Source organism: Gadus chalcogrammus, chromosome 10, assembly GCF_026213295.1.
Source record: "Gadus chalcogrammus isolate NIFS_2021 chromosome 10, NIFS_Gcha_1.0, whole genome shotgun sequence".
Lineage (NCBI taxonomy): Eukaryota > Metazoa > Chordata > Actinopteri > Gadiformes > Gadidae > Gadus > Gadus chalcogrammus.
In genome coordinates, this window is record NC_079421.1 from 12898186 (window position 1) to 12923681 (window position 25496).

A 25496-nucleotide genomic window follows, 5' to 3' on the forward strand; every position below is an offset into this window, starting at 1 on the left:
TCTCTCTCTCTGTCCATACGTCTGTTTGTCTGTAATTTTTTACACCATTTACACAAAGAGACTCACCCCATCCATACACGGTGCCTGAACTGCATCTCACCGAACAGTGTGACCTGCACATCCCCCCATCCTCTGCTGCACCAGTGAGCCACGGCAGGTACCCTTTGTCTGGCTTAGTGACGTTCCCTTGGCTATTAATAGAGTTGTTGTGCAAGCCAAAGGAATCTGGACATGTAGCCTGTCTCCCACGCGTCCACGAGCATCTCCCCACTGATCTCCCGGCCCACAAGAGGAGCCTATATCAATAACATGGAGGGTAAACAGTAGGAGAGCCAGAAGGACTATAACTAGACCGCAGCCGAGACGTCTTTAGGAGCATACTCTGTGGGAAATCAATGGGAAGTTATTACGTTGTTGGTTTGCTCTGTGAGTTGCACTGAACCCAACCACAGACACAAAAGAATGAAGGGCCTGCGTGAGCGTAATCTAATTTACGTAAATCGACTTGGCCGTTAAAGATCGGCCCATCAGGGCCGAGTTGCCAGGCAGATTCCTGCCCCCGACATAAACTCCCCTGACTGCCTGACGGCTAGGGACATGTTGGCTTGGTGGGTTAAGGTCAACCTCATCAATATGGAGAGATCTGGATTTAATTATATTTAGCCAAGGCGATCATGTTTGTCATAATCATGGTTACATTTGAAAAATATACAATGATTTAAAGTGCATGGGCTTAATTTCTGAGCTAATATTATGTTCCGTCTGTGAGGTAACATAATCCAGGGGTCTTTCAGGCGGGCACTTGTTCAATCCCGAAGTAATGGGCAGCAATGATCAACAGCCTCCTATAATGTGTCATAATATGTATATGATATATTTGAACACAACCAATGATCCCTAAAGGTTGGTTATTTGAGACTCGGGAGTATCCAGCATCTGTCCTCTCCACTTGTCAAACGGTCCCTTAGGACACATCAAACAGAACTAGGATGGAGCAAAGCATTCTGGGATAGAATGCCTCAAGGCTGCTATATGTAGGTCCCACATACTAAAAACCTTTTGTCAGGCTTAGGTTTGATAGAAAGTAATGATTTCAACCTCTGCGAGCCTTGACTCTACCTAGTACCTAATGAGGTATCTCTGAGCTCGTGGTCATGTTGCTGTGGATAATAATGCATCTTATGAATGAATTGTAAGTCACAAATTCATATGATTAGTTATGTATGTTTTGTATTGTAATAATAATAGCATTATACAAATCAACACCCAAGCACAGTTCCACATACAATGAAGTATAAAGATAAAATGAGTTCAAGAGGCTTAACATAGCTTTTAAAATGAATCTTTTATTTGAAATGTCAGTGTTCAAGAGAAAATAAAACAGCAATATAAATATTAGCATCAAAATAAGAGAATAACACAGGGGTATAGCGTGGGGGCTAAGCATTTATAAGAAAGATAATACAGCAGGATAGAGTAGGATTAATTCCGCAGCGGACAGACTTACACATAATATTTATAGTTGTTTGTTCATATGGACAGAAAGAGGCATTCTTTCACAAATGCACAAGATAAAATCACAGCAAAAGAACATAAAGAGGTTACAGAAGGATAGAAACATTTCCAATATATTTTTTTGTGGTTTCTTTTCTTTACAGGGTGATAAAATAGATAATAGAGAGAAAATGAACACAAAAATATGCGCAACACATATCAAGAGTTAACTAGTCTACGCGTGTCACTTTGTATACTTATCATCTAAAGTTATCGTCATTTTAATTCATTTATTTACACTGAAAAGTTAGTTGGCTTCCATGGTGCTTAGTTACTACATTGCAACACAAACTGTTTAAGAACATCTCAGATTTTTATTCTTTTTATCTTTTTCTTTTTATACTGTGGTTTTCAACTTATTTTTTTTACTGTGAAAAAAAAAATGCAACACATTCCAGTAGTAAGCCACGTCTTGTGGATGGGGGGGGACTCTTATTTTGAAAACGCTGGACGTGGTCCCTACTATACAACTGGCTCATACCATCGACAGGACGTGTGTTTATTTACAGAGGGGAAGAGCCTCCACAGAACCAGAGGGTTGGACTAAGTGGTAGAGCGCCTGAGCTTGGCATTACAATGTGGATGTAAGGGTGGATTACCAAGGAGGACTGAACCACCCCTCGCTGCTTGATCCTCAAGTGGTTTACCCTCCTCTCCAACATGGGCCGATGTGCTGAGCTCCATGTGGCTCAGCGCATTAAAGGTAGCCAAGCGGGAGGTCAGCGGCTGAACCGGGGTACTACTTTCAGCACGCGAGAACCAGGTTTGAGTCTCACTCCTTAGTCTCACCCTTATCCTGCTACCCCAAAGCGTTCCCCCCTGACAGCTCAACCCTCTCCACGACACCTTCATCTAGTCATGCAGTGGCGTCCAGCCGTGGTCTCTTGGCGGACAGACAATATGGCGAGAAAGAACCACTTCATGTCTTCTGGTATAAACGACAACCTCTACGCTATCAAGCTTATCTTTTTAAAAAGAAAAACGAAGGAGAGTCGTCTCGTGTCAGGAGATACTACCAGCACTTCAGGGTCGAGGGGAAGTCGTGGGGGAGGCGTGTGGGTGTTGGGGGGGAGGGGGGGGAGAGGGGTACTCAGTAGAGGCCCTAGCAGCCTGCAAGAGTTCTAGAAACTCCTAAGCACGAACGTCGTTTTTTTTTTCTTCATCTGAACACGTCTACATGTTGTTTATCCCCTAAAGACTGAAGTGATTACTACCCCTATGTCATCTCATGGTTTATCATACTAACAGTGCGTTTCTTATCGTTTGGCTCTAAGACTGTGGCCGCCACAAGAGGTGGGGGAGGGGGGGGGCCTACAAGCGGGTCTGGAAGGTTGAGGGACGGAGGGTTTGTTTGTTAGCGTAGGCTAATGCTAGTGTTCCTCCGGTAGCTCTGAGGAACGACCCAAGGTCCTGCCCACAGAGCCCTCTGACAGAACCTTCCTAAGGGAACATGCTCGGATAGTCATAGAAATCGCCTGAGATCAAAGTCTCATTTTATTTTTTCACTATGCTTACAAAAGTGTGTCCCCGCCCCCCCCTGTATTTATTGTCAAGTAAATGCTACGTGTGCATCGTGTTGACCTGCATTTTTGGACGGAGGGACATAAGACTAAAGACGTCCTCCTTGCTTTTGCGATGCATAGTTTTGCAACCATTTAAAATACACGTGGTTTGAACCTAAAAACAGCATGCAGCAGAGCGATTAATACCTGTTCAAACAATAGCAAGTATAGGAGTTGCGTGTTTGTGATTTTTGTCCCCCCCTAATCCTACATAGTAGAGCCTACGTAGGAGTAATCAAGTGGCAATCTAGCGTACTTTACAATAGATGGCTGTTTTCCATCTAGGGAAAGAGTGGAACAAATCCTACTTGAAAACACGCCACAAATCTTCATCTCTGAATACACCACTGGGTACAGCCTGGACGGCGCTGTGAGGCTCCTCACAGCCGGCCTGTTCGTAGGAAGCGAACCCCAAGCTCTTTTGAATTGGACATCAAATACAGCAACCTGTCACACCCACAACCCCCTCCCCCCTTCCCCCCCACAAAAGAATAGACTTGTTTACCATCAATGATTACACGAGCAATACGAGGAGAAAGCGCTGCCAAAGGGACACCGTTCTCCGACAAGTAAATATATACGACAGCCTTCAAGCACATTCAACTTCCTCAAGGCTCTTCCAGAGACACTTTACAAAGAACCCACCCAACGGTGTCCGCGTGATTTGTAAATCGGTTGGTGGGTGAGAGCGGGCGGGTTTGGGTGAGGGCGGGGGCAGCAGAGCAATCAGCTGCCCTGGCTGGGAGGGGGAGTAGGGGTGGGTTGCGGGGGCAGTGAGGGAAGGTTTTTTTTTTGTTCCTTTTTCTTTATTTTTTAACATCATCAGTGGTCGAGGAGGCTGGGGACTGCATCGCCTCCTCCAGCCGCCTTCCCCTCGTCCTCCATCCATCTTCCTACTTCTTCTCCTTCTTGGTGGACTTCTTCTTGGAGGCGGGGGTCTGGGCAGCCTTGGGGGGCTCCACCTGGGCAGAGGCCTGGGATGGGGGCAGGGCCTGCTGTGGGGCTTGCTGGGCAGCCGCCTGCTGCTGCTGCTGCTGCTGCTGCTGCTGCTGCTGCTGCTGCTGCTGCTGCTGCTGCTGTTGCTGCTGCTGCTGCTGTTGCTGCTGCTGCTGCTGCTGCTGCATCAGCTGCTGCTGGGGGTTGGAGGTCAGGGTGGCGGTGCTGCCCGGGATGTAGACGTTCTGCCGGTAGTCGGGGACGTGCTGCAGGGTGAACTGGGGGCTGTAGCGCGTGCTCAGTCCCATGGTGCCGGGTCCCAGGGTGCCAGTGGCCTCACTCACTTCTAGGGAGAACAGGGGCAGAGCGGGGGTTGGGGGGGTTGGTAAAGGGTAGGGAGGGGGTAATAGAGAGGGAGGAGACACAGAGAGAGAGAGAGGGAGGTGGGGTGGGGGGGGGGTACTTGTTAAGCGACATGGCGTAGGAACGTGTTACACAGTATTTGAAGAATTGAAGAGAGGAAACGTGAAGGGTGTAGGAGGGAGATGGACTTGAATACGTCCTAGATACTAATGCTGAACACAAGGACAGAGGGCTGGGGAGGAAGTGGATCTGGGGCAGTCGCTCACTGGAGAACAAGGCTTCTGCACGCTGAATGGATGGTTATGTAACCCTCATTTCACTCCGCTGAGTCAAAGTCAGGGACCCTTCTTAAGGAAGGACTTTGTTTATGCGTGTGTGTGTGTGCGTGTGTGCACACATGCGTGTTTATCTCTAAGAATTGCCCTGACTGAGTGGATGACGCAATACCCCACCCCCCCACACTCTCTTTCCACTGCCCCTGCATTGCAGAAGACACATGTACCCTCCCCCACTGGGTGCTCTCAAAGTACACACACATTCACATGGACGCACACACACACGCACACACGATCGATAGCCATCAAGGTGTGATTCAGTACTGCACTAAACTGACTAGGTTCTACGCTGCTGATCAGTTACAGCTCCTCCAGAATGTGAAGGCCGATCCAGCATATCTCTTTAGCAGAGGAATGACCTTCGTCTCTGTTCCCTGGATGTACTACGTGTCCCTGTTATTCAGCTGTATTCTGAGATACAGGTTATCTCACAGCCAAAATGGGCCATCTCCCTCTCCTTCTCTCTCTCTCTCTGTCTCTCCCTTCTCTCTGCGTTAACTCGGGTGGAAAAATTCAACATCCCTTCTGCCGCAGTATCCAAGAGGGGGGATGGTGTGTGTGCGTGTGTGTGCGTGTGTGTGCGCGTGTATGTGCGCACGTTCACCCCAGTAGGGAGGAGACTAGTGGTGTGTCAATGGTTAGGACAACAATAGAAACAATGAATTGAGCTGGTGTGGCGAAAAATCGTATTGATTCTGTCACACTAAACATGTTGTTTATTAGCAAGAGCTACGTTTTCAAGGCTTCAATCTTTTATTCTTGTTTATTCTTTGTTAAAATGACCATACACCCTCAATAGCAACAGTTGGGGAATGAGTCACTGTATGTGCCTGCATTTATGTGTGTGTCTGTGTGTGTGTGTGTGTGTGTGTGGTGCTCGCAGAAACTGCACCAAAAAGGAACCATAAGTTGAAGAGCTATAAAAAGCTCTTCACTCGAATGACAAAATCGTGTCTCACTAAATGTCCTTTAGCTCATCATCAAACATTGGAGCTGTTGACAGTGGAAACACGCATTCTGTTATTGAGCTAAACAGCGGACGGTGGTATCTACGTACATGAGGGGCGTAGTGACCGTAGCGATGACGGTCTGAATATTGTCTGCAGCTTCCTCGCTACTTATTGCAGTCCTGAATAGCCCCGATCCCATTCTAAACTCTATCTGTGTGTGTGTGTGTGTGTGTGTGTGTGTGTGTGTGTGTGTGTGTGTGTGTGTGTGTGTGTGTGTGTGTGTGTGTGTGTGTGTGTGTGTGTGTGTGTGTGTGTGTGTGTGTGTGTATGCGTGTGTGTGTGTGTGTGTGGGGGGGTCGGTCGGTCGGTCGGTCGGTCAATGGGTCTGTAGCTGACAGCACAATGAGCCATGGAAACATCAATGTGGACAGAGGGGACCTTCATCCATCCCATGAGTCTGGCATGATGCCCTCCAGCTACAGAGGAAACCTAGCCTGAGCCCCGACCCTGTCCCCTTCTCCTCTGCCGTCCACGTCTGTTGTGTTCGGCTGACTTCCTCACTACAAGGCTTTGGTTCTACTGCGGAGAGCCGTGGATTAGACAGACCTAAAGGAGATGTCTGTCTGGAACGGGTGATGAGGCCTCATTCATGACCAAGGACACAGAGAGAGGAGGACGAGGACAGAGGGGGGATGGTGACATGGGATGAGAGGGGGGAGGGGGAAGGGGGGGGGGTGCGAGGAGGGGGTGGACTCACCGTTGGCGGCCGCCATCAGGGCCTGGAGCTGTTCGGCCTCGGTAGGAGGCTGGGGCCAGGGGCCGGTTCCCATGGCAACCTCGGGTCCTCCAGCAGCCCTGCAGCCAAAGGGAGAAAACGTCAACAACCAGCAGCCATTTTACATGTGCTCCGGAGAGCCCCGTCTGTGTGTTGAGGGTGTTTGGATGACAGTTGGTGTAGAACGATGTAAAGCGGTGAATGATGAAGGCAAACAGCCCCCCGGGGAAATGTAACATGGCCAACAACGATAATGTACATACACAAAACAAAGCCACCTGGACTTGTATGTAAATTTGTGTGCACATACAGACGATCTATACGCATATAGCGCGGACACGCGCACATCAACACACTACTATTGACTATTGTAGCATTACTAGACAATACAGTATTAATAGTACATGTTTAGTACTGATGCATCAAAATAAATGTTTAATGAATGGTACAGCTTTTAAAAGAAACAGCTGCGCCTAGACACATGCGAGCAACACACACACACACACATATGCGCCCACACGCTACACTTAACGTATGACTGAATGAAGAAAACATTTCCATCTGGGGGAAAAAACCTTCAAAGCCTTGTTTATGTAAACCCTGGGAATTTGCATGTGAATGGAACAAAGGAAAGGCAGACCTGCAAACTATTACCATCACCTAGTTATAATCAGGCCCGTACCTTTTAGACCAACACCCACTCACACAATAACGTCTGGTGGTGTCCATGGCAAAAACCAATAAAACCAACTTCCTTTCAAATGTAGGGTAATTTTGATAACCGGATATTATATCCCCATGCCATTCCTAGAAAATTGGCAGAACAGTATTGTATAAACCAGGCAACTGTAATTTACGGTTTCAAGGTCTTCTAATTAAAATCAAGAAAGTCTGAACCACTAAACTATTGCTCCTAAGCGTAATTTCCTTGTGTGTGCCTAGACTCATGTATTCATGTGTATTAGTTTAAAAGGTACTGAGGCAGCCCCAGGGCCTTGTGGGTAAAGGAGTTCTGGTCCAGTGCGTAGGTTCAGAGAGGGGAAACTAAGGGGTTAATGGAGGGGTTAAATGGGCACTGAGGTCTCCCATCCTGCTTCCTGACTTATACAACCTGCTGCTGAAACAACACAGAGGGAATTCCATGCACATGTGAAGAACCAATCCTTTGGCATATTTTAACAGAAAATGTCCCTCACCAGAGAAACCCCTAGGGAGATCATTTCTGCGCCAATGCTGGTTTCCAAGACTCACTGCCAGCATGTCTGAAGTGTTTTTCTTCTTTCCATTAAAGTGAAAGGGCAAGATGCTTGCCGAGCAGCCAATTAGAGACTGACAGAGGAGCGCGGCCAATGTAGCAAGGGAAGCCATTTTGTGTTTATTTCACAGCCTCGGAGATAACAGTGAATGCTTGGTTTATTCCTAATTGCCGTCTCTGTGCGCTTATCATATCCTGTGGTCTCGTTAGAAGCTTCCTCTGGTCAGGATTATCACTTCCTGTGTGTAAACATGTGAGCTGTGGTCAGATTGGACGAGCAGCCAGCCATATCCTGTTTCATCTGGAGTAATGTGAACACTAGCTCACTAATCTGTGAGGGACTGCTCTGTAACGTGACACCATCAATACCTCTCAACACCTGATATGCTCGACTGCTGTGTGTGTATTCTTTCTGTCAATGTAGGAGAACGCAATCCATTTTTGAATAGCTTCCATTGCTTTGTTTACAGTTGAATGAATCGTACATCAAACGGCCATATACACTGTCGTCCGCCTGAAAGAATATCTTTCGGTCGATAAATCACACAGAACAAAAAGTCACATGTGGTGCAGCCTGGTCAACAGCAGCATCACTTGAGGCACAGATGCGGTACAAAGGCGACACCATATGGAAAGGCATTCCTCGGAAACACGGTCAAGACCAGATAGACAAAAGCTCAGACTACAGACTGAATGTAGGGGTGCACAGATAAAACGACAACAGACCAGGACACAGAAACAGAAAACCAAATAAATGATCAGTCACAGTCCTCCCCCACGCCACAGCGAGCATTGTGGCCTATAAGCGACATTGAGGAACAAGGACCCGGTCAAAGGGGGGGGCTATAAACTACAGCTATAACATGTCCAATCACAACACAGCACTGCACTGCAGTTCTACCTCCAAACACCATCGTGGCCACCCTCTGCCCACACCAACTTAAACCCCTAGACCGATGCGATTCTTATTCATTATTTTCTGCCATGAAGAAAAGCCACGGCGCCACAGAGACTCGCATCTGAATATCGATCAATTGATATGGGCAGAGAGGGACCACAGTAAGCAATTGCTATGTTTCGTATACCTTGTGCCATCCTTCGTTGTCCATCGTATGTGTGTGGCGTATGGCATTTGAGGACTAAGGAGAAACACAACAGGTTATGAAGACTCACAATCAAATCCTCGGGCCCCTGCTTGAAGCCAGACACTAGCCAGTAGGAAAATGCATTGGTTTTAAACTAGGGGGGAAAATATGTTGAGTCTGTCACATCCATCTAAACATTCCAGAGACGGGAAGCTAGCTCTCTCTTCCCATTTGGATCAGGAACGATGTGTATATTTCAGTCCCATGTAGTAGTCCAAAATGGCAGCTGCTCATGTTTTTGTTCCACAGCTATTATTTAATGGTGTGTCATTGAATGTGTGTGTGTGTGTGTGCGTGTGTGTGTGGGTGGGTGCATTTCCCCCCCCCCCCCCCCCTTCTCATGCTCCCAGTAAGGGCGTTCTGGAGAGAAGACTTGACACATGGAATGTGTTGTGCAATGTCTGTTGTGGTAACTGTTTATGCCGTGCACAGCCCTGGCACACACGCGTTAAAGAGGCCAGTGGGCCGGCGCCGGCGGAACCCAACGCACACGCATTCAAGCCCACACACTCACACACAGTCTGAAGGAGGCCTGTGTGGTTAGCCATCTGGCGGCATGCACTGTCATGTTAAAATATACATTTTTCAAGCGATTAATCAGTATTGAAATCAATCAGTGTGTCCGTGTGCCCGGATGGAGGAACACGAAGGGGGAGAAGAAGAAGAGAGCGAGAGAGCGTCTCCCATCCCCCACTTGCTCTGTTCCCTTCCCTCATCAGCAGTCCTGAGTGATGGCCCACAGGCTCAGAGCGCAGGCTGGGAGAGAGAAGGGAGCAGGGAAAGGGAGGAGGGGGGGGGGGGCAGGGCTGTGCGCTGGTGGCAAGCAATGGGGCAGCCATTTTGTAAAATAGCATCCTGCAGAACAGGGTGGAATGGAATCACTGCTCTGATGTTTTATTATCTTAGCATGGTCCAATGGAATTTATATTTAGTTTAAATAAATAGCTTTTATTTTAAATGTATGTATATCTATATCCACGGACCATATATTTCCAGATTCTGATTATTGTGGTTTTGGTAGGGGGGTTTAATTGTGGGGGAAGGGATGATGTAATCTGGTCTGTATTCACTACTGGCTCCTCAGGCTGGGAGAGTGCTGTGCTTTTTTTAGAGTGTAGCTCTCCAACACAACCCCCACCACCACCACCACCCCCCTCCCCAGCTTTCAGCATATTCCCATCTCTTTTCTCTTCCTCCCTCATTCTCCATCTCCATCAAGGCTGCTTGCACAGAAGGCATGTCCTCAGGGTTAGGGTTAGTATTGTGTGAGTCTCATGTGTGAGTGTTTGGGTGCACGTGCGTGCGTGTCTTTCAACGTGTGTGTGTGTGTGTGTGTGTGTGTGTGTGTGTGTGTGTGTGTGTGTGTGTGTGTGTGTGTGTGTGTGTGTGTGTGTGTGTGTGTGTGTGTGTGTGTGTGTGTGTGTGTGTGTGTGTGAGAGTACTCACCCGCTAGGTCCAGGTCTCGGACCCTGGGTGAAGCGCCAGTCGTTGTTGGGAGGCTTTTGCTGTGAAGAGAACAGAATCATTTATGAATGGATTTATACAAACAAGAGCAGGACGGCCCGGCAGAAAAGGTGCCATTCGTCTGAGATATAACCGTGTCGTACCCGTGTGTGTGTGTGTGTGTGTTAGTGTGTGTGTGTCTAGGTGGATAACAGTGAGGCTGAACAAACAGAACGACCCGGATGCGGTGAACCACAAAGCCTTGGTGCACACGTCCATTTTGTTTGGGAGCCGTGGAGTGTGACGATGGTGCAGAGCTGCAGACCCAGTACCCCTTACAGTCAGGAACCGGCCCAGGAAGGGCGTTACAGCAGCAAGAACACTGCACTAAGTAAACCAAGAGGCCTCATTTAAACACGGGGGGATTCCTTCATGACAGAAGCTCCTTGCACCTAGCAATCTGATGGCTTTGGGTTAAGATTTTTCAGTGAATAGGTCGTGCTATTCGTACACACTGTTGTTGCATAACCAAAGGCGCAAGAGTGACGTCAATCACATATTTTACTGCTGAGTGAGCAGTGAAATGATGGTTAGGCTGAACGCTACTAAAACACAAACTGATAAGCTCCACAACTCCAGGACTTGGCATCCTGTCAGTCGTGGGGGGGGGGGGGGGGGCTTTCCGGGTTCTGCTAATTGAGCGACTGTGTCATCCCCGGCCCCTCACAAAGACCCTCTTGTTGGAGTCGGCGGAGAGCGGGTGCCATTGCTGTTAGATATCATTTTTAACAAGAGGAACTCCCCTGATTTGCAAAAGTCTGCCATTATTTAATTCTCACTTTCTCTATGTTGAATCTCCGATCCAAACGGTCTGGGTCGATGTATTCATCACCTCATCCCCTGCCCTGCCTTGCTCTCTGTACCCACTGCTCCCTCCCCCCCCCCCCTCCCTGCTGTGCAGCGATGCAGGGAATAGACCCCTGGCCCAGTGCCAGACTCTCCGGTCGGCTAATCGACACAACAAGAACACCCTGGGGAGAAGCCAGTGGGGCGAGGTGCTGCATTATTAAAAGATCTGCTCTGCCCCAAGACCGAGAGACAGTGAGAGAAGTGGGAGATGGAGAGGAGAGAGAGGAGAGAGGGAGAGGTAGTGGGAGATGGAGAGAAGAGAGGGAGAGAGAGGGAACACTCTGCTTGCCTGTTACCTTCTGAGCCATATCAGAGATACATGCATAACAAGTCATATCACAGCCAATAAAATGGATGCCTTTAGAAGGAGGGGTGTTTCAGAGGTCCTTCCAGAAACCATGAACCTTGACCCAAATCTAGAATCTCAATACGGAGATATATAAAACAGTTATACATTATAGCCAAGCTATCTTAATGCGAGTAATGAGAGGAGAAGGTTGAGGTATTTAGCATCTTCTTCCATTTCTGAGGAGACTTAGGAGACTATGTCTAAAAATGGACAGGAATGCTGTTCTATGTACGTGGGAGTGTCTAGAGAAGACGAGACAGTAGAGCTTCGAGGGGCACACGCATCTACAGAGAATCCCCCCACCCACACACACACACAAACATAATGTATATGCGTGTGTGTATGTGCAGGCATATAAGCTGTGTCTGCTTTAGGGTTCAGGTTTACCACCCCTTCCTACTCTGCAGTGCAGATACAGTATGCATGGCTGGACAATGCTCACATGCCTGCAAGGGTGAGGGACATTTATAGGACCGCTAGTTCACTGTTGGATCGTTCACAGCCAAGTTAAACAGAGCCACAGAGATGCACCTATCCTGTCAGCAGTGTTTGTCTCAGTGGAGCGGTGGGCTCATTAAACACGTGTTCCATGTTGAAAGTCCATCGCCGACGGCAGATGGGGGTTCTCAACATATGAGCTGCTATAAGGGTGTAGAGCTGCACTCTATACGCATGTTACTCGCCTGTCTTCAGGTAGTCAGGCTACAGGACTTGAAAGCACGCCCCTGAGGACCTTTTTAAGCATATTAAGAGTATGCTTAAACGACAGAGTATAACTGAGGCTGTCGGACGGGCCATGTCGATCATGGTGCACCGAGAGTAGTGTGTGTGTGTGTGTGTGTGTGGGCGCGCTGAGTGTTGTGGATGTGTGTGTGTGTGTGTGTGTGTGTGTGTGTGTGTGTGTGTGTGTGTGTGTGTGTGTGTGTGTGTGTGTGTGTGTGTGTGTGTGTGTGTGTGTGTGTGTGTGTGTGAGATCCGATATGTAGATCTATGGTACCAGCTTGATGACAGCGTTCAAACACAACTGTTCCTATGGTAACACTCTTGAGTCCAGCCGTAAGGCTAGACTCAAACATCCCTCTATGTTTCTTAAGCTAGAAGCAATTAAACCGCCGGTTGGAACTAGCCACAGCTCCTGAGATGTGGTTGCCGTGGTTACGTTTAGCCGTGGTACATGTGCGGAGGAGGAAGACTCGGTGCTTGATGTCCAAGAGATGTGTGTATTTGTTTCAACATCTAGTCTATTTGTCAACACTTTGGGGGCTGACGATATATAATACCTCTCTTTCACAACACTTCTCGTACACACCCACCAAAATTAGAATTCTCCCGTTCACTTCAGAGACATCCCTCAAATTAAATGAAACTCCAGCTGGTACTCTCGGGGCTGTTTCCTTTTTATACAGATTAAGTTAGACACACACACACACGCACACGCACACCAACACAGTTGTCTAGACTGCACCTGGCCCTCACTCTGAAGTGAAGGAAGTCTATTCTATTCTCGAGCTGCATTGAGATTTGGTGGAAACACACACAGACACAAACAAATGTATGCCAACCATTACCATAACACCCCCTCACACCTTTCTCCCCATCTGTGGAAGACATTGTTTTCGCAATAAGCATCCATCTCCCTAGGATCCGTCCCTCACTGAAGATCACCCTCACGGAAGGCCAAACTCTCTGGCCCTATGGTTTTCCCCCATCAAAAGCCAACACCGAGGTGACGGTAAAGCACAGGGCTCTACCCTTCATATGTTACTTTTCTGGATTGCACAATGTCAACAACGGAAACAGTTCACACAGGAAGTGGCACCTATTTCTAGCACGTGGGCCCCTATTATGTGTTGCTGTGAGAAATTCCAAATAAATATCATTTACAAACCCATCGGTGTCTGTGCCAATTCCGCCTTACTCGCTCTGACATGATCTTAATCTCATAATACACCACATTCATTCACTTGGGTTGATAAGCTTAACCTTTGACCCTATCGTTTCATCGGCTAGCTTACAGCACAGGGGGAAGATGAGTGTAAAGAGTAATATCCATCCGATGACCAGCGCGATGACATGCTTATGAATCTGGAATTAAAGAAGCCAAGCCCAAGGTTCACTCCCCCATTATGAGCAGGTCAGTGTTACCAACAACATAACTAGACATGGAGCCTAGAGGGCCTGCTGAAGTATCTCATCCCTGGAGGGGTCAGTAACTGATGCTCTGTGTGTGGGATTATGCACATGTTGGCATACAAACGCATACAAGAACTGCCGCTCTACAGACCTTTATCTTTCTCTCCATCCCCCACTCATTCTCTCCTTTATCTCATCTTTATCGTTCCTTTATCTATTTTTTCCTCCCATATATCTCTCTCTCCATCTATTTATTTATTTCTCCCTCCTTTATCTCTCTCTCCCCTTCCTTTATCTCTCCCCCCTCCTTATTCTCTCTCTCTCTCTCTCCCCCCCTGGTTGCACGCGTGTCACTAGAGCAGGGGACAGATGGTACCCTCATGAGCCAAGGCCAAACCAATGGCAAAGGCTCACCCTTAACATGATGAGCATGATCCTAAACAGTCACTACAGGCTTGTAATAATCAAATTGTAAAACTAGACACGCCTTCTGTTGCGATGCTACTATAACAAAGCTGATCTAAATATTATGTAATGGACCTTTAGTATGAGTATAAAATCAATATGTCCCGGGATGAGTTCATTGTGAACTCCTTTGACATTATTCAGCTATACTCAAGAACATTTACTCGTGACATCTACACATCCTTCAAGCAAACAATTGATGTGTTCTTTTTCTTCAGCACAGTGATGTTTTCTTCAGCACAGTGCTCCTCCTATGGCAGCACAAGTCTGCGAACAGAGGAGGTAATGGTTTTCTTTAAAAATATGGCCCTGGTTAATAATAGGAGGGGCTATGCATAGCATCTATAGACAAGGAGAGCATTGAGCCTCTGTTCTATCGTATGATGCACAGTCCTGGAACCAATCAGCACACGTTCAGAAGACAACAGGAAGCAGGGAGTCAGGGAAGTGACCCCTGAATTCCTGTTTGGGAGCTACCACCTCCTTGTACCACTTAACTCTTCCCCCACACCCCAGAAACAAAACTTCCTCCTCTACTTCTTGTGCCCTTTTCTCTTTTCCTCATTCTCTCCCCCAATCGGGCTCCCTCTATCCTGTCCCCCCACCCTTCCCTCCTCAGAGACTATCAGCCTCTGAGGAGCCATTTTACTTTGCTGTTGTTTCCCCTTCTCTGGATCTGTCCAAATCACTTCCTCTATCTGTTCCCTCTGTTACAACAGACATCCACTCCTCTGTCCCTGTGTCTCTGCCTCTCTGTAGAAGGCGGTGCTGAGCTGCTGGCTCCTGTGAGTCATAAGAAGTCAGAAATAGGAACCAGATTTTCCTCTAGTCACATTTAGTATTTCATGTCTTGGTTTGCATCTAATGCTGCCCGACCTTCGGTAATGCTCTTGTTCAAAACAGGAGATGTGTTGTGAGCAGAGCTGTGTGATATTATGTTACAATGAAGGTCAGTGCCTCCCTTGCCACGCGATAAAAACCTCACAGACCACATTTACAACCTATAAGGTAAGTATAGGTGCGTCGTTAAGGGCGACCAATCAGAAAGCGGTTGTGATATTCTGTAGCCTAATCCGAGCGGCGAATCCCCCCCGGCCCCAGCCCCTCACCTCGGCGGCTGAGTTCATAAGGTGCTTCCGGCTGAGCGTCATGTTCAGCGTGTTGTTGTGACTCATCACGGGGGTTTTGACGAACACAAAGTCACTGGGGCGGGACAGGGTGGGGGGGTAGCAGGGCCTGTAGGTGCGCGTGTTGGGGTCCTGGTTGGGACCGCCCACCACCTCCATGTAGCGTATGGGCCCGTCCGAGTTGAGCTGCAGGTGCAGGTCCTTGCCGGGCCTCTGGTGGTAGCGGCCGGGCCGGTGGCGCTCCAGGCAGCAGCAGCAGTCGGAATCGCCCAGCCCGGGGCGCCGGCGCCGCAGGCAGCGGATCATCAGCGCCACGAAGGTGATGCAGGCCACGCCCGAGACGCACGCCAGCGAGATGATGAGGTACAGGGTGATGTCCGACATCCCCGTGCGCCGGGAGAAGGGCGTGAGGCGCGGGCCGGGCGGCACGGGGGCGGCGGCGGCGTCCGTCTCCTCCACGGTCACCGAGACGGCCACGCTGGTGGACAGCGCGGGCTCGCCGTTGTCCTGGATGATCACCACGATGTCGTAGGACAGGCCCTTCTCCTCCTCGGCCAGCTTGCGGGCCGTGCGGAGCTCGCCCGTGCGGCTGCCGAGGCGGAACAGGCCGGCGTTGGGCCCGGGGGCGATGGCGTAGAACAGCCAGGCGTTGTGCCCGCTGTCCTGGTCCACCGCCACCAGCTTGTTGATGAGGTGGCCCGGGCTGGCGGACTGGGGCACGGCCAGCTGCAGCCCCGTGTCCTTTGGGTGGGCCGGGTGGAGCAGCACTGGCGCGTGGTCGTTGACGTCCACCACGAACACGTGCACGGTGACGTTGGCCGCGCGGGCCGGCGCCCCCATGTCCCGGGCCTGCACCTCCACCCGGAAGGCGTTGAGCAGCTCGTAGTCCAGCGAGCGCATGCTGAAGATCTGGCCCGTGTCGGGGTTGATGTAGACGTAGGAGGACGTGGGCAGGCCCTGGAACTCGCTGGGCAGGATGGAGTAGGAGACCCGCGCGTTGTCCCCCAGGTCGGGGTCCGTGGCCGAGACCTCGGCGATGGGGGCGTTGAGGGCGTTGTTCTCCGGGACGTCCACCGAGTAGGACGGCTGGGAGAAGACGGGCGCGTTGTCGTTGACGTCGGAGAGCTCCACCAGGAAGGTGGTCCTGGACGACAGAGGCGGGGAGCCCTGGTCTGTGGCGACGATGACCACGGTGTACTCCGAGACGCTCTCCCGGTCCAGGATCCCGTCGGTGGTGAGGCTGTAGTGCCCGCCAAAGGCGGCGTTGAGCTTGAACGGAAGCCCGGGCTGAACGTTTAAAGTGACTTCTCCATTCTTACCAGAGTCCGGGTCATGGGCGCTGATAAGGGCTATCACAGTTTGAGGTTTAGAGTCCTCTCTAATAGGACTGGTCAGTGATGACAGCGTCACTTCCGGTGTATTGTCGTTCACGTCGATTATTTCCACTATGACGTTACATGACCCCTCCATGGCAGGTGAGCCAGCATCCCTCGCCTGCACTGTGATGTGATACACGCTGGACACCTCGTAGTCGACATCGCCGTTAACACGAATTTCGCCGCTTTTTGAGTCCACGCTAAACAACTTGGCCGTGCGCTCTGGCGTATACCTACTAAACAAGAAAGATATTTCTCCGTTCTGGCCTGAATCTGCGTCTGTTGCGTTCAATTTGCTTACTAAAGTGCCCGGTGCTACATTCTCTAGCAGGCTGACCTTCTTGACGGCGTCCTCAAAGACGGGCGCATTGTCATTCACGTCTAGAATCTTAATGAGTAATAGTGTTGAGCCCGATCTCTCGGGCTGCCCCCCATCTACCGCTGTGAGCAACAGGCGAAAAGAGGCCTGCTTCTCTCTGTCGAGAGGTTTTTCTACGACCAGCTCAGGGAACTTACTGCCGTCGCTTTTTGTCTCAACATTCAAAATAAAGCAGTCATTTGGTGCGAGGATATAAGTGCGTAAAGAGTTGGTTCCCACGTCGGGGTCGTGTGCGCTCTCAAGGCGGAACCTCGTGAGAGGCGCAGCCGCTTCTGAGATCTCCAGAGAGATGTTCTTGGTAGAAAACTGCGGAGCATTGTCATTCACATCCAAAATCTCCACGTCAATGCGAAATATTTCCAACGGGTTCTTGAGAAGAAGTTGAAGTTGTAATGAACACGGTAAAATTAATTCACATATTTGTTCCCTATCGATTTTTTTGTTAATGACTATCTCGCCTGTCGCCTGGTTTATCCTGAAATACTCAGCCGTGGATCCCGAAATCGTTAATTCCCTCAGAGGTATTCCTTGTGCTGTGAGACCCAGTTCTTTCGCTATATTCCCGACCACGGAGCCCAGGCTTAGCTCTTCCGAAACGGTATAGCTGAGCTGAGCGGACGCACATGAGAGGCAGGCCACGGAAAACCAAAGCCCCAGCGCTGGCCATCCTCCGCAGCGCTTCCTCGGTCTGGATTCCATTGTGCTGCGGTCCCCGGACGGGGAACACGAGAGTTTAAAGTTCTTCTTTCACCGAAATACATCCATGATCGCGTTCACCGACTCAGTCGTGTGATAAGTGTACATCTCCGTTTTAAAAATAACGCGATTGGAAGTTTAGATGTAATCATGATGGCCTAAATAATTTAAGGAAAAGAAGAACGCAAAAACTTAAGAGGCGCTCTACTTTCCCTGCCTAAACTCTGCCCTGCCCGGTCTCCTCTCCGTCTGGCTTGCCTCGTGGGCGGGGCCAGGCAGGAGAGGGCCGCCTCCCATTGGAGGACGGGGCTGAACTGGCCCCGCCGACAGAGAGAGTGTGAACTTTTTTAGAAGTTATGACAATATCCTACTCATCATCGAAGACAACTCTGTCCTCACACGAATACCACAAATTAAAGTCACACACAAAACAAACGTCACGATCCCGTGAAAACATGTGGACACATGAAGTCCCACGTAGTAGAAGAAAGGAAATGAGCTATCATTGATATGTAAAGTACCCCCCCCCCCCCCCATCCCCCTCTCTGTTCCCACACACAGCGTTGCGTTTTGTATCCGCAAGGAGGCATGGTTACCAAATGGATTATCCCTTTCTCTTTCACTGTTTTCTATATGATGAACTGGCTGATGTTTTGGATAATCTTTAGGTTTGTATTGATCTTGATGGAACAGAAGTGGTTCAAGTCATAAATAGGGCAACGCAAAATAATTCTTTACTTTTAAGTTGACAAAAGGATTTTGAACGCTTTTGTAATGTTAGAATGTTAGAATTTAAAATAAATCCACTGCATTACTTTGTTTAGTTTTTTATCAACCAATTGTTGCCATAACTTTTATGAGTATATTTCAACAGAAAAATTGACTCAACTTTTGGTTTTAAAAACATTGTTATAGAAATTATTTGTACTAGGCTTTGTCAAAGAAATACTGTGGAGTAAATGCTTTAGAACATATGCATTTCATTTTCAGTAGGTGGTGTACTGCCCTGGTTTGATGCTCACCTGCTGGCTCTCAAAGGTCCAGGTGCTGTCAGGTAAAGAGGCGTCTAAGACGTTGATCATGTCTTTAAAGTCTGTGGTGCTGCTGGGTTTAACGAAGGTGAAGTCACTGTACTCTGACGTGGGAGAGAGACAGGACCTGAAGGACTGACTCTGAGACATCATGTCTCCTCCCAGGACCTCCACGTACTTAATAGGCCCGTCAGTGTTGAGCTGGAGTTGGAGGTTTCTGTTTGGGTTCTTGTAGTCCTCACTGTCGCTCCGTCTCATGCAGCAGCTACCACTGCTTCTGCTGCTCTTAAGACACTTAACAGCTAGAATGAGGAAAGTCACCAGAGAGAGCACAGACACTGAGGCCAGGGAGAGGATCAGATACAGAGCCATTCTCCCCGTTTTCTTGTGAGAATCGTCCGTCTTGTGTCTGAGGTCCAGAATGGGCTCGTGGAGACCGTCCTCTAACAGGACGGACACGGTGACGGTGGTGGACCGAACCGGATCCCCGTCGTCCTTAATCTCTATGAGCAGTCTCTGAGAGGAGTCGTCCTGCTCAGACACAGCCCGTTTAGTCCTCACCTCCCCTGTGTAAAGGTTGACAGCGAACAGAGAGGCGTCTGTGGCCTCTGCCAGTCTATAGGAGATCCAGGCGTTATGCCCCGAGTCGGCATCTACAGCTGTTACCTTGGTAACCAAGTGGCCTGCTTTGGAGGAGCGGGACGTCCTCTGTTGAGAGAGGGAGCCGTGGACAGCGGGGGAGGGGTAGATAACAGAGGGGGCGTTATCGTTCTGGTCCAGAATAAAAACATGAACAGTAGCGTTGCTGCTCAGAGACGGAGAACCGTGGTCCTTTGCCTGCACCTTAATCTGAAACACCTTCAGTTTCTCATAGTCAAAGGAGTGCATGCTGTAGATGCTGCCGTTCTCCGAGTTGATGTAGACGTAGGAGGACACAGACACGTCCTGCACTTTAGAGTCCAGGATGGAGTAGGACAGCTTTGCGTTGTCTCCTAAATCCAAGTCAGAGGCTGACACCGAATACAGTATAGAGCCTGCAATGCCATTCTCTTTGATATACACTGTATAAGATGGCTGAGAGAATATAGGGGTGTTGTCATTTACATCAGTGATGCTTACTGGTATCGTCTTTGTACTCTTAAGAGGAGGGGAACCTTCATCAGTGGCCGTTATTTCTATGTTATAAACTGAGAAATTCTCTCTGTCTAAAGCACCACGAGTTACAAGTGCATAGTTGTTAGAAAATGACGGAGTGAGACTAAAAGGAGAGCTTTTAGGGAGCTGTAAAGAGACTTTTCCGTTATCCCCTGAATCCAGGTCCCGCGCACTGATCAGAGCCACTACGATGCCGTTTGGAGCGTTCTCCCGCACGGGGCTCGGCGGAGAATTAAGAACAATTTCCGGAGCGTTGTCGTTGACGTCAATCACGTCTACCTGCACGCGACAGTGACCCTCCATTTCAGGAGTTCCTTTGTCTTTTGCGGTAATGTCAATGCCATATAATGCATTTGTCTCATAGTCCAAATCACCTTTTAGAATAATTTCACCCGTCAAAGAATTAATGTCAAATATATTTAAAACTGTATCTGGGGTCCGAGATTCAAAGGAGAACTCAATTTCTCCATTTAAACCTTCATCCATATCGGTGGCTTTGGGTTGAATGATAACGGTACCTTTTGCACTATTCTCAGGTAACGTTACTCTGTATACATTTTTTTCAAAAACGGGAATGTTATCATTTATGTCAAGAACACTTATAGTTATTTCAGAGATTCCCGATCGGACAGGGTTTCCTCCATCTAACGCCGTTAATAATATATTATGGACGGCTTTTTGCTCTCGATCGAGAAGCTTCTCCAAAAACAGTTCTGGAACAGTCTTACCGCCCTCGATCTCTTTTAGCTTGAGTGAGAAACACTCATTTTTTCCTAAAGTGTAGGATTTCAGTGAATTGCTTCCCACATCAGGATCCAAAGCGCTCTCCAACAGGAGACGTGTGCCAACTGCTGCGGATTCTGCTATTTTCAAATACAAATGATTTGAAGGAAATATTGGTGCATTGTCATTAATATCGCGAATCTCCACCTCAATGCGATGCAGCTGTAAAGGACTTTCCAAAACGGCCTGAAGAGGTAAAACACAGCTGGCCCGTTGTCCACATAATTCCTCTCTGTCTATCCTCTCGTTCACCACCAGCTCGCCCTTCCCCGTGTCCACGCTGAAGTACTGCTTACCAGCCTCCGAGGCGACGCGCAGTTTACGGTCGAAAATCTCTGATAATCCCAAACCCAGATCTTTGGCTAAATGTCCGACCACGGAGCCCTGCTTTAGTTCCTCGGGGATGGTGTAGCGAGTCTGTCCGTCTATTGTATTCCACAAGAGAAAGAAATGATGCCACCAAAGAGCCTGCCATCTCCAGTCCCGGTACCTCGTTCTCTTTGTCATGTTGCGCTAAAATATGTGATATCCCATCAAGAGAAATGTAATCGCCGAATTCAACATTGTTTCCGTGCCATTGTGACATACTGCACGATTCACATCACAACACATTCGTTCTTGACAAAAAGCGATCACTCAAAACTAATATTTGTATACGTCCATATGCGCGCATCGCTCTCTGCCCCAGCACCTAATTGTACCTCTATCGTGCAGGGGCTGCGTGGAGACAGGGAGTAGATCTCTTTGTACAGTTATGCCTGCTATTGGTGCACAGCATCATCCTTGCTGTCCAATAAGAGAGAGGCTTAGAAGCGCTCTTAAAGCCACATAGTCAACCGCAATTGCTGAACAAGGAAGGGCTGTCAATAAGACTCCTGTGGGGCTCTCAATTAATATCGTTTGAACACACACATACACACACACACACACACACACACACACACGGGCACACACACACACACACACACACACACACACACACACACACACACACACACACACACACACACACACACACACACACACACACACACACACACACACACACACACACACACAGTGAGGAGGTCTGACACACACACACAGACGTTTGTGTAGCTGTCCCTAGCCTGGGTGCTGAAATGCTGGGCTTTGTTAGCACAGTGCCTAAACCTTGCAAACAGTGGAGGAAAAAACGACGAACCATTTTTAAGGAATTGCTTTCTCTGAAATATTATTAAGATGCAGCTTACATTTAATGTAATATGATAAGTACTTCATATCGATATTCAGTTAAATGTATCACATTTGAATGTGATATAATAGAGACCTAACAGCGAATCTCACAATTATCACAAAACTCTTCACAATATTATAGATTATATATAGATTATGTTTCACATAGACTGAGATAGCCTCTTCTCACCTGCTGGCTCTCAAAGGTCCAGGTGCTGTCAGGTAAAGAGGCGTCTAAGACGTTGATCATGTCTTTAAAGTCTGTGGTGCTGCTGGGTTTAACGAAGGTGAAGTCACTGTACTCTGACGTGGGAGAGAGACAGGACCTGAAGGACTGACTCTGAGACATCATGTCTCCTCCCAGGACCTCCACGTACTTAATAGGCCCGTCAGTGTTGAGCTGGAGTTGGAGGTTTCTGTTGGGGTTCTTGTAGTCCTCACTGTCGCTCCGTCTCATGCAGCAGCTACCACTGCTTCTGCTGCTCTTAAGACACTTAACAGCTAGAATGAGGAAAGTCACCAGAGAGAGCACAGACACTGAGGCCAGGGAGAGGATCAGATACAGAGCCATTCTCCCCGTTTTCTTGTGAGAATCGTCCGTCTTGTGTCTGAGGTCCAGAATGGGCTCGTGGAGACCGTCCTCTAACAGGACGGACACGGTGACGGTGGTGGACCGAACCGGATCCCCGTCGTCCTTAATCTCTATGAGCAGTCTCTGAGAGGAGTCGTCCTGCTCAGACACAGCCCGTTTAGTCCTCACCTCCCCTGTGTAAAGGTTGACAGCGAACAGAGAGGCGTCTGTGGCCTCTGCCAGTCTATAGGAGATCCAGGCGTTATGCCCCGAGTCGGCATCTACAGCTGTTACCTTGGTAACCAAGTGGCCTGCTTTGGAGGAGCGGGACGTCCTCTGTTGAGAGAGGGAGCCGTGGACAGCGGAGGAGGGGTAGATAACAGAGGGGGCGTTATCGTTCTGGTCCAGAATAAAAACATGAACAGTAGCGTTGCTGCTCAGAGACGGAGAACCGTGGTCCTTTGCCTGCACCTGAATCTGAAACACCTTCAGTTTCTCATAGTCAAAGGAGTGCATGCTGTAGATGCTGCCGTTCTCCGAGTTGATGTAGACGTAGGAGGACACAGACACGTCCTGCACTTTAGAGTCCAGGATGGAGTAGGACAGCTTGGCGTTCTCTCCCACATCAGGGTCAGTGGCTGAAACTGTGCCTAATACTTTACCGGGCGCACAATTCTCTTTTACATAAATTACATAAACTGGTTGGATGAATGCAGGGGCGTTATCATTAACGTCTAAGATGTCAACTAAGACTTCTTTTTCAGCTGTTAGTGGCGGTGACCCTGTATCAGAGGCTAAAATTCTAATTTTATATTGTGGATATTTTTCCCGATCAAGTTTAGTATCGGTAACCACTGCATAATTGTCAAGGAACGATGGTTTCAATTTAAAGGGACATTCCTTGGCTAAGCTTAAATTCGTCTTACCATTTTTACCTGAATCAATATCTCTCGCGTTTATTAGAGCAATTACGGTACCTATCGGCGAGTCCTCCCTGACAGGAGTGGAGAGAGAAGTTATATGAATCTCAGGGGGGTTGTCGTTAACGTCCAAAACCTCCACCTGCACTGTGCAATGACCATCCATCGCAGGTGTTCCCCTATCGGTCGCTCTAATGTCGAATTTATATTCTCTCGATTGTTCATAGTCAAGCCCATTATTTATCGATATCTCCCCGGTCTCAGTATTTATTGTGAATATCTCAACTATTTTTTCTAATGTGTCTTCAGCAAAAGAATAAACAATTTCTCCGTTTTCGCCGTCATCAGGATCCACCGCTCTAACCTTCAAAACGATGCTTCCCTTTAACGTGTCCTCGTTGAGTTGGATTTCATAAAGGGATTTCTCAAACTGAGGTGCATTATCATTTATATCTAACACGTTAACAATGATATCGGATGTGCCCGTTTTCACAGGATTTCCACCATCCAATGCAGTGAGAACGAGTCTATAAAGCGGTTGCTTTTCTCTGTCCAACCCTTTTTGTAAGACCAATTCTGGAACTTTGCTTCCATCTTTATTCGTTTTAATATTCAATGAAAACTGCTCGTTTTGACTAAGTTGATACGATTTTAAAGCATTTGCCCCAACATCCAGATCTACAGCACTTTTGAGTGGAAAACGCGTACCGGTAACTGTGTGCTCCGCAATATTCAAAACATGCTCCGTCTTGAGAAACACGGGTCCATTGTCATTTATATCCTGTACTTCAACCTGGACACTAAATAACTGCAATGGATTGTCAATAATCACTTGCTGTGGTAAAACACAGCTGGTCCGCTGTCCACACAACGCCTCTCTGTCTATCCTCTCGTTCACCACCAGCTCGCCCTTCCCCGTGTCCACGCTGAAGTACTGCTTACCAGCCTCCGAGGCGACGCGCAGTTTACGGTCGAAAATCTCTGATAATCCCAAACCCAGATCTTTGGCTAAATGTCCGACCACGGAGCCCTGCTTTAGTTCCTCCGGGATGGTGTAGCGAGTCTGTCCGTCTATTGTATTCCACAAGAGGAAGAAAAAATGCCACCACAGAGCCTGCCATCTCCAGTCTCGATATCCAATTGTCTTTGTCATCTTTGATGCTTTAGAATAACATACGTCCAACCGAAAAATGATTCCATATGAAAGGCTATATGTGAATTCTCATTTTCATAACAAAAATGTCCACACGAATTACTGAGTGGCAACGATCTGCTAAATGTAAAGATAGGTAATGTTGCCTTTCCTAAGCACATCGGTCTCTCCACCAGCTCTGAGCTGCGTAACCGTCGCGGTGCTAAAACACTACGGGGAGGGTGAGTAGATCTCTTTGTACAGTTCTGCATGCTATTGGTGCAGCAGGATATTTCTCACAGCCAATGGGAAGGCTGTGAGCTATCTCCTAAGCCACTGCTCTAACTGATAACGTCCAATGACATTTCGAGTGGATGAAACAAAGCAGGATGGAAAGGCTTATTTAGAAAACCTGGTAGGCCTATCAAATAATATCTATTTTTTAGCAAATTAAAACGGAAGGAAAAAATTAGAAGTAATAAAAATGAACGATGTAAAATTCTTAAAAGTAAACACATCAGGTTATTCAACCAGTCTAAAGTAACGCATGGGCCTGTAGCCTCCATAAAAGAAAATAGATAAAATAAAAAACGTTATTATTGCACAAAAACTGGGACACCTTTTTCGTATTATTTATGACAATTAAAATGACGATGAACCAACGAACAAATAGGTTTAAATACAATTATTTAAATCAATGTGCCTCGTTAAGGCCTACATGAAGTTCAGTCGGAAGCTATAGAATGTTCATGTTTCTCCCGTTTCAGTTTATCATCCATTATACTAGGCTTAAAACAGTAAAATAACATCCTATTATTTATTATTTAACCCGCCTTAACAACGATTATGAATCGTCCTGTATTTTGACTTTGTCCCGTTTCAATTGGTCTCATCTGCTGCCTGTTGGATTGAAGGCTTACACCAATATTGAGGCCTG

General features: G+C 48.1%; 3 protein-coding genes across 11 annotated transcripts in view; all 3 read right to left on the reverse strand.

Moving 5' to 3' along the window:
* Window positions 1-1295: 1295 nt before the first annotated feature.
* The window catches only part of LOC130390127 (protocadherin gamma-A2-like), a 58050-nt gene continuing 33849 nt past the window's right edge, over window positions 1296-25496 (reverse strand). For 2 of the 9 annotated variants that reach the window (XM_056599883.1, XM_056599882.1), the window contains exons 2-5: window positions 10322-10380; window positions 8816-8869; window positions 6458-6555; window positions 1296-4398 (exon numbers count right to left, since the gene is read on the reverse strand). In XM_056599883.1, coding sequence (XP_056455858.1) covers window positions 4010-4398; window positions 6458-6555; window positions 8816-8869; window positions 10322-10380 — 600 coding nt within the window. In that variant the 3' untranslated portion in view covers window positions 1296-4009. Of the gene's footprint in view, window positions 4399-6457; window positions 6556-8815; window positions 8870-10321; window positions 10381-15283; window positions 18275-25496 lie in introns of those variants that run through there. The other 7 variants (XM_056599886.1, XM_056599885.1, XM_056599889.1 and 4 more) reach the window with 6 other exon arrangements.
* Window positions 18665-21564, reverse strand: LOC130390140 (protocadherin gamma-C5-like). The gene has a single exon (XM_056599905.1). The coding sequence runs from the start codon at window positions 21226-21228 to the stop codon at window positions 18739-18741; it is 2490 nt and encodes an 829-aa protein (XP_056455880.1). The 5' UTR covers window positions 21229-21564; the 3' UTR covers window positions 18665-18738.
* On the reverse strand, window positions 22057-25125 carry LOC130390137 (protocadherin gamma-C5-like). The gene has a single exon (XM_056599902.1). It carries the CDS (start codon window positions 24578-24580, stop codon window positions 22091-22093), a length of 2490 nt encoding a protein of 829 aa, XP_056455877.1. The 5' UTR covers window positions 24581-25125; the 3' UTR covers window positions 22057-22090.

Coding starts and splice junctions, on each gene's coding strand:
- LOC130390140 (XM_056599905.1), bottom strand. CDS start 21,228: ATGACAAAGAGAACGAGGTACCGGGACTGGAGATGGCAGGCTCTTTGG.
- LOC130390137 (XM_056599902.1), bottom strand. CDS start 24,580: ATGACAAAGACAATTGGATATCGAGACTGGAGATGGCAGGCTCTGTGG.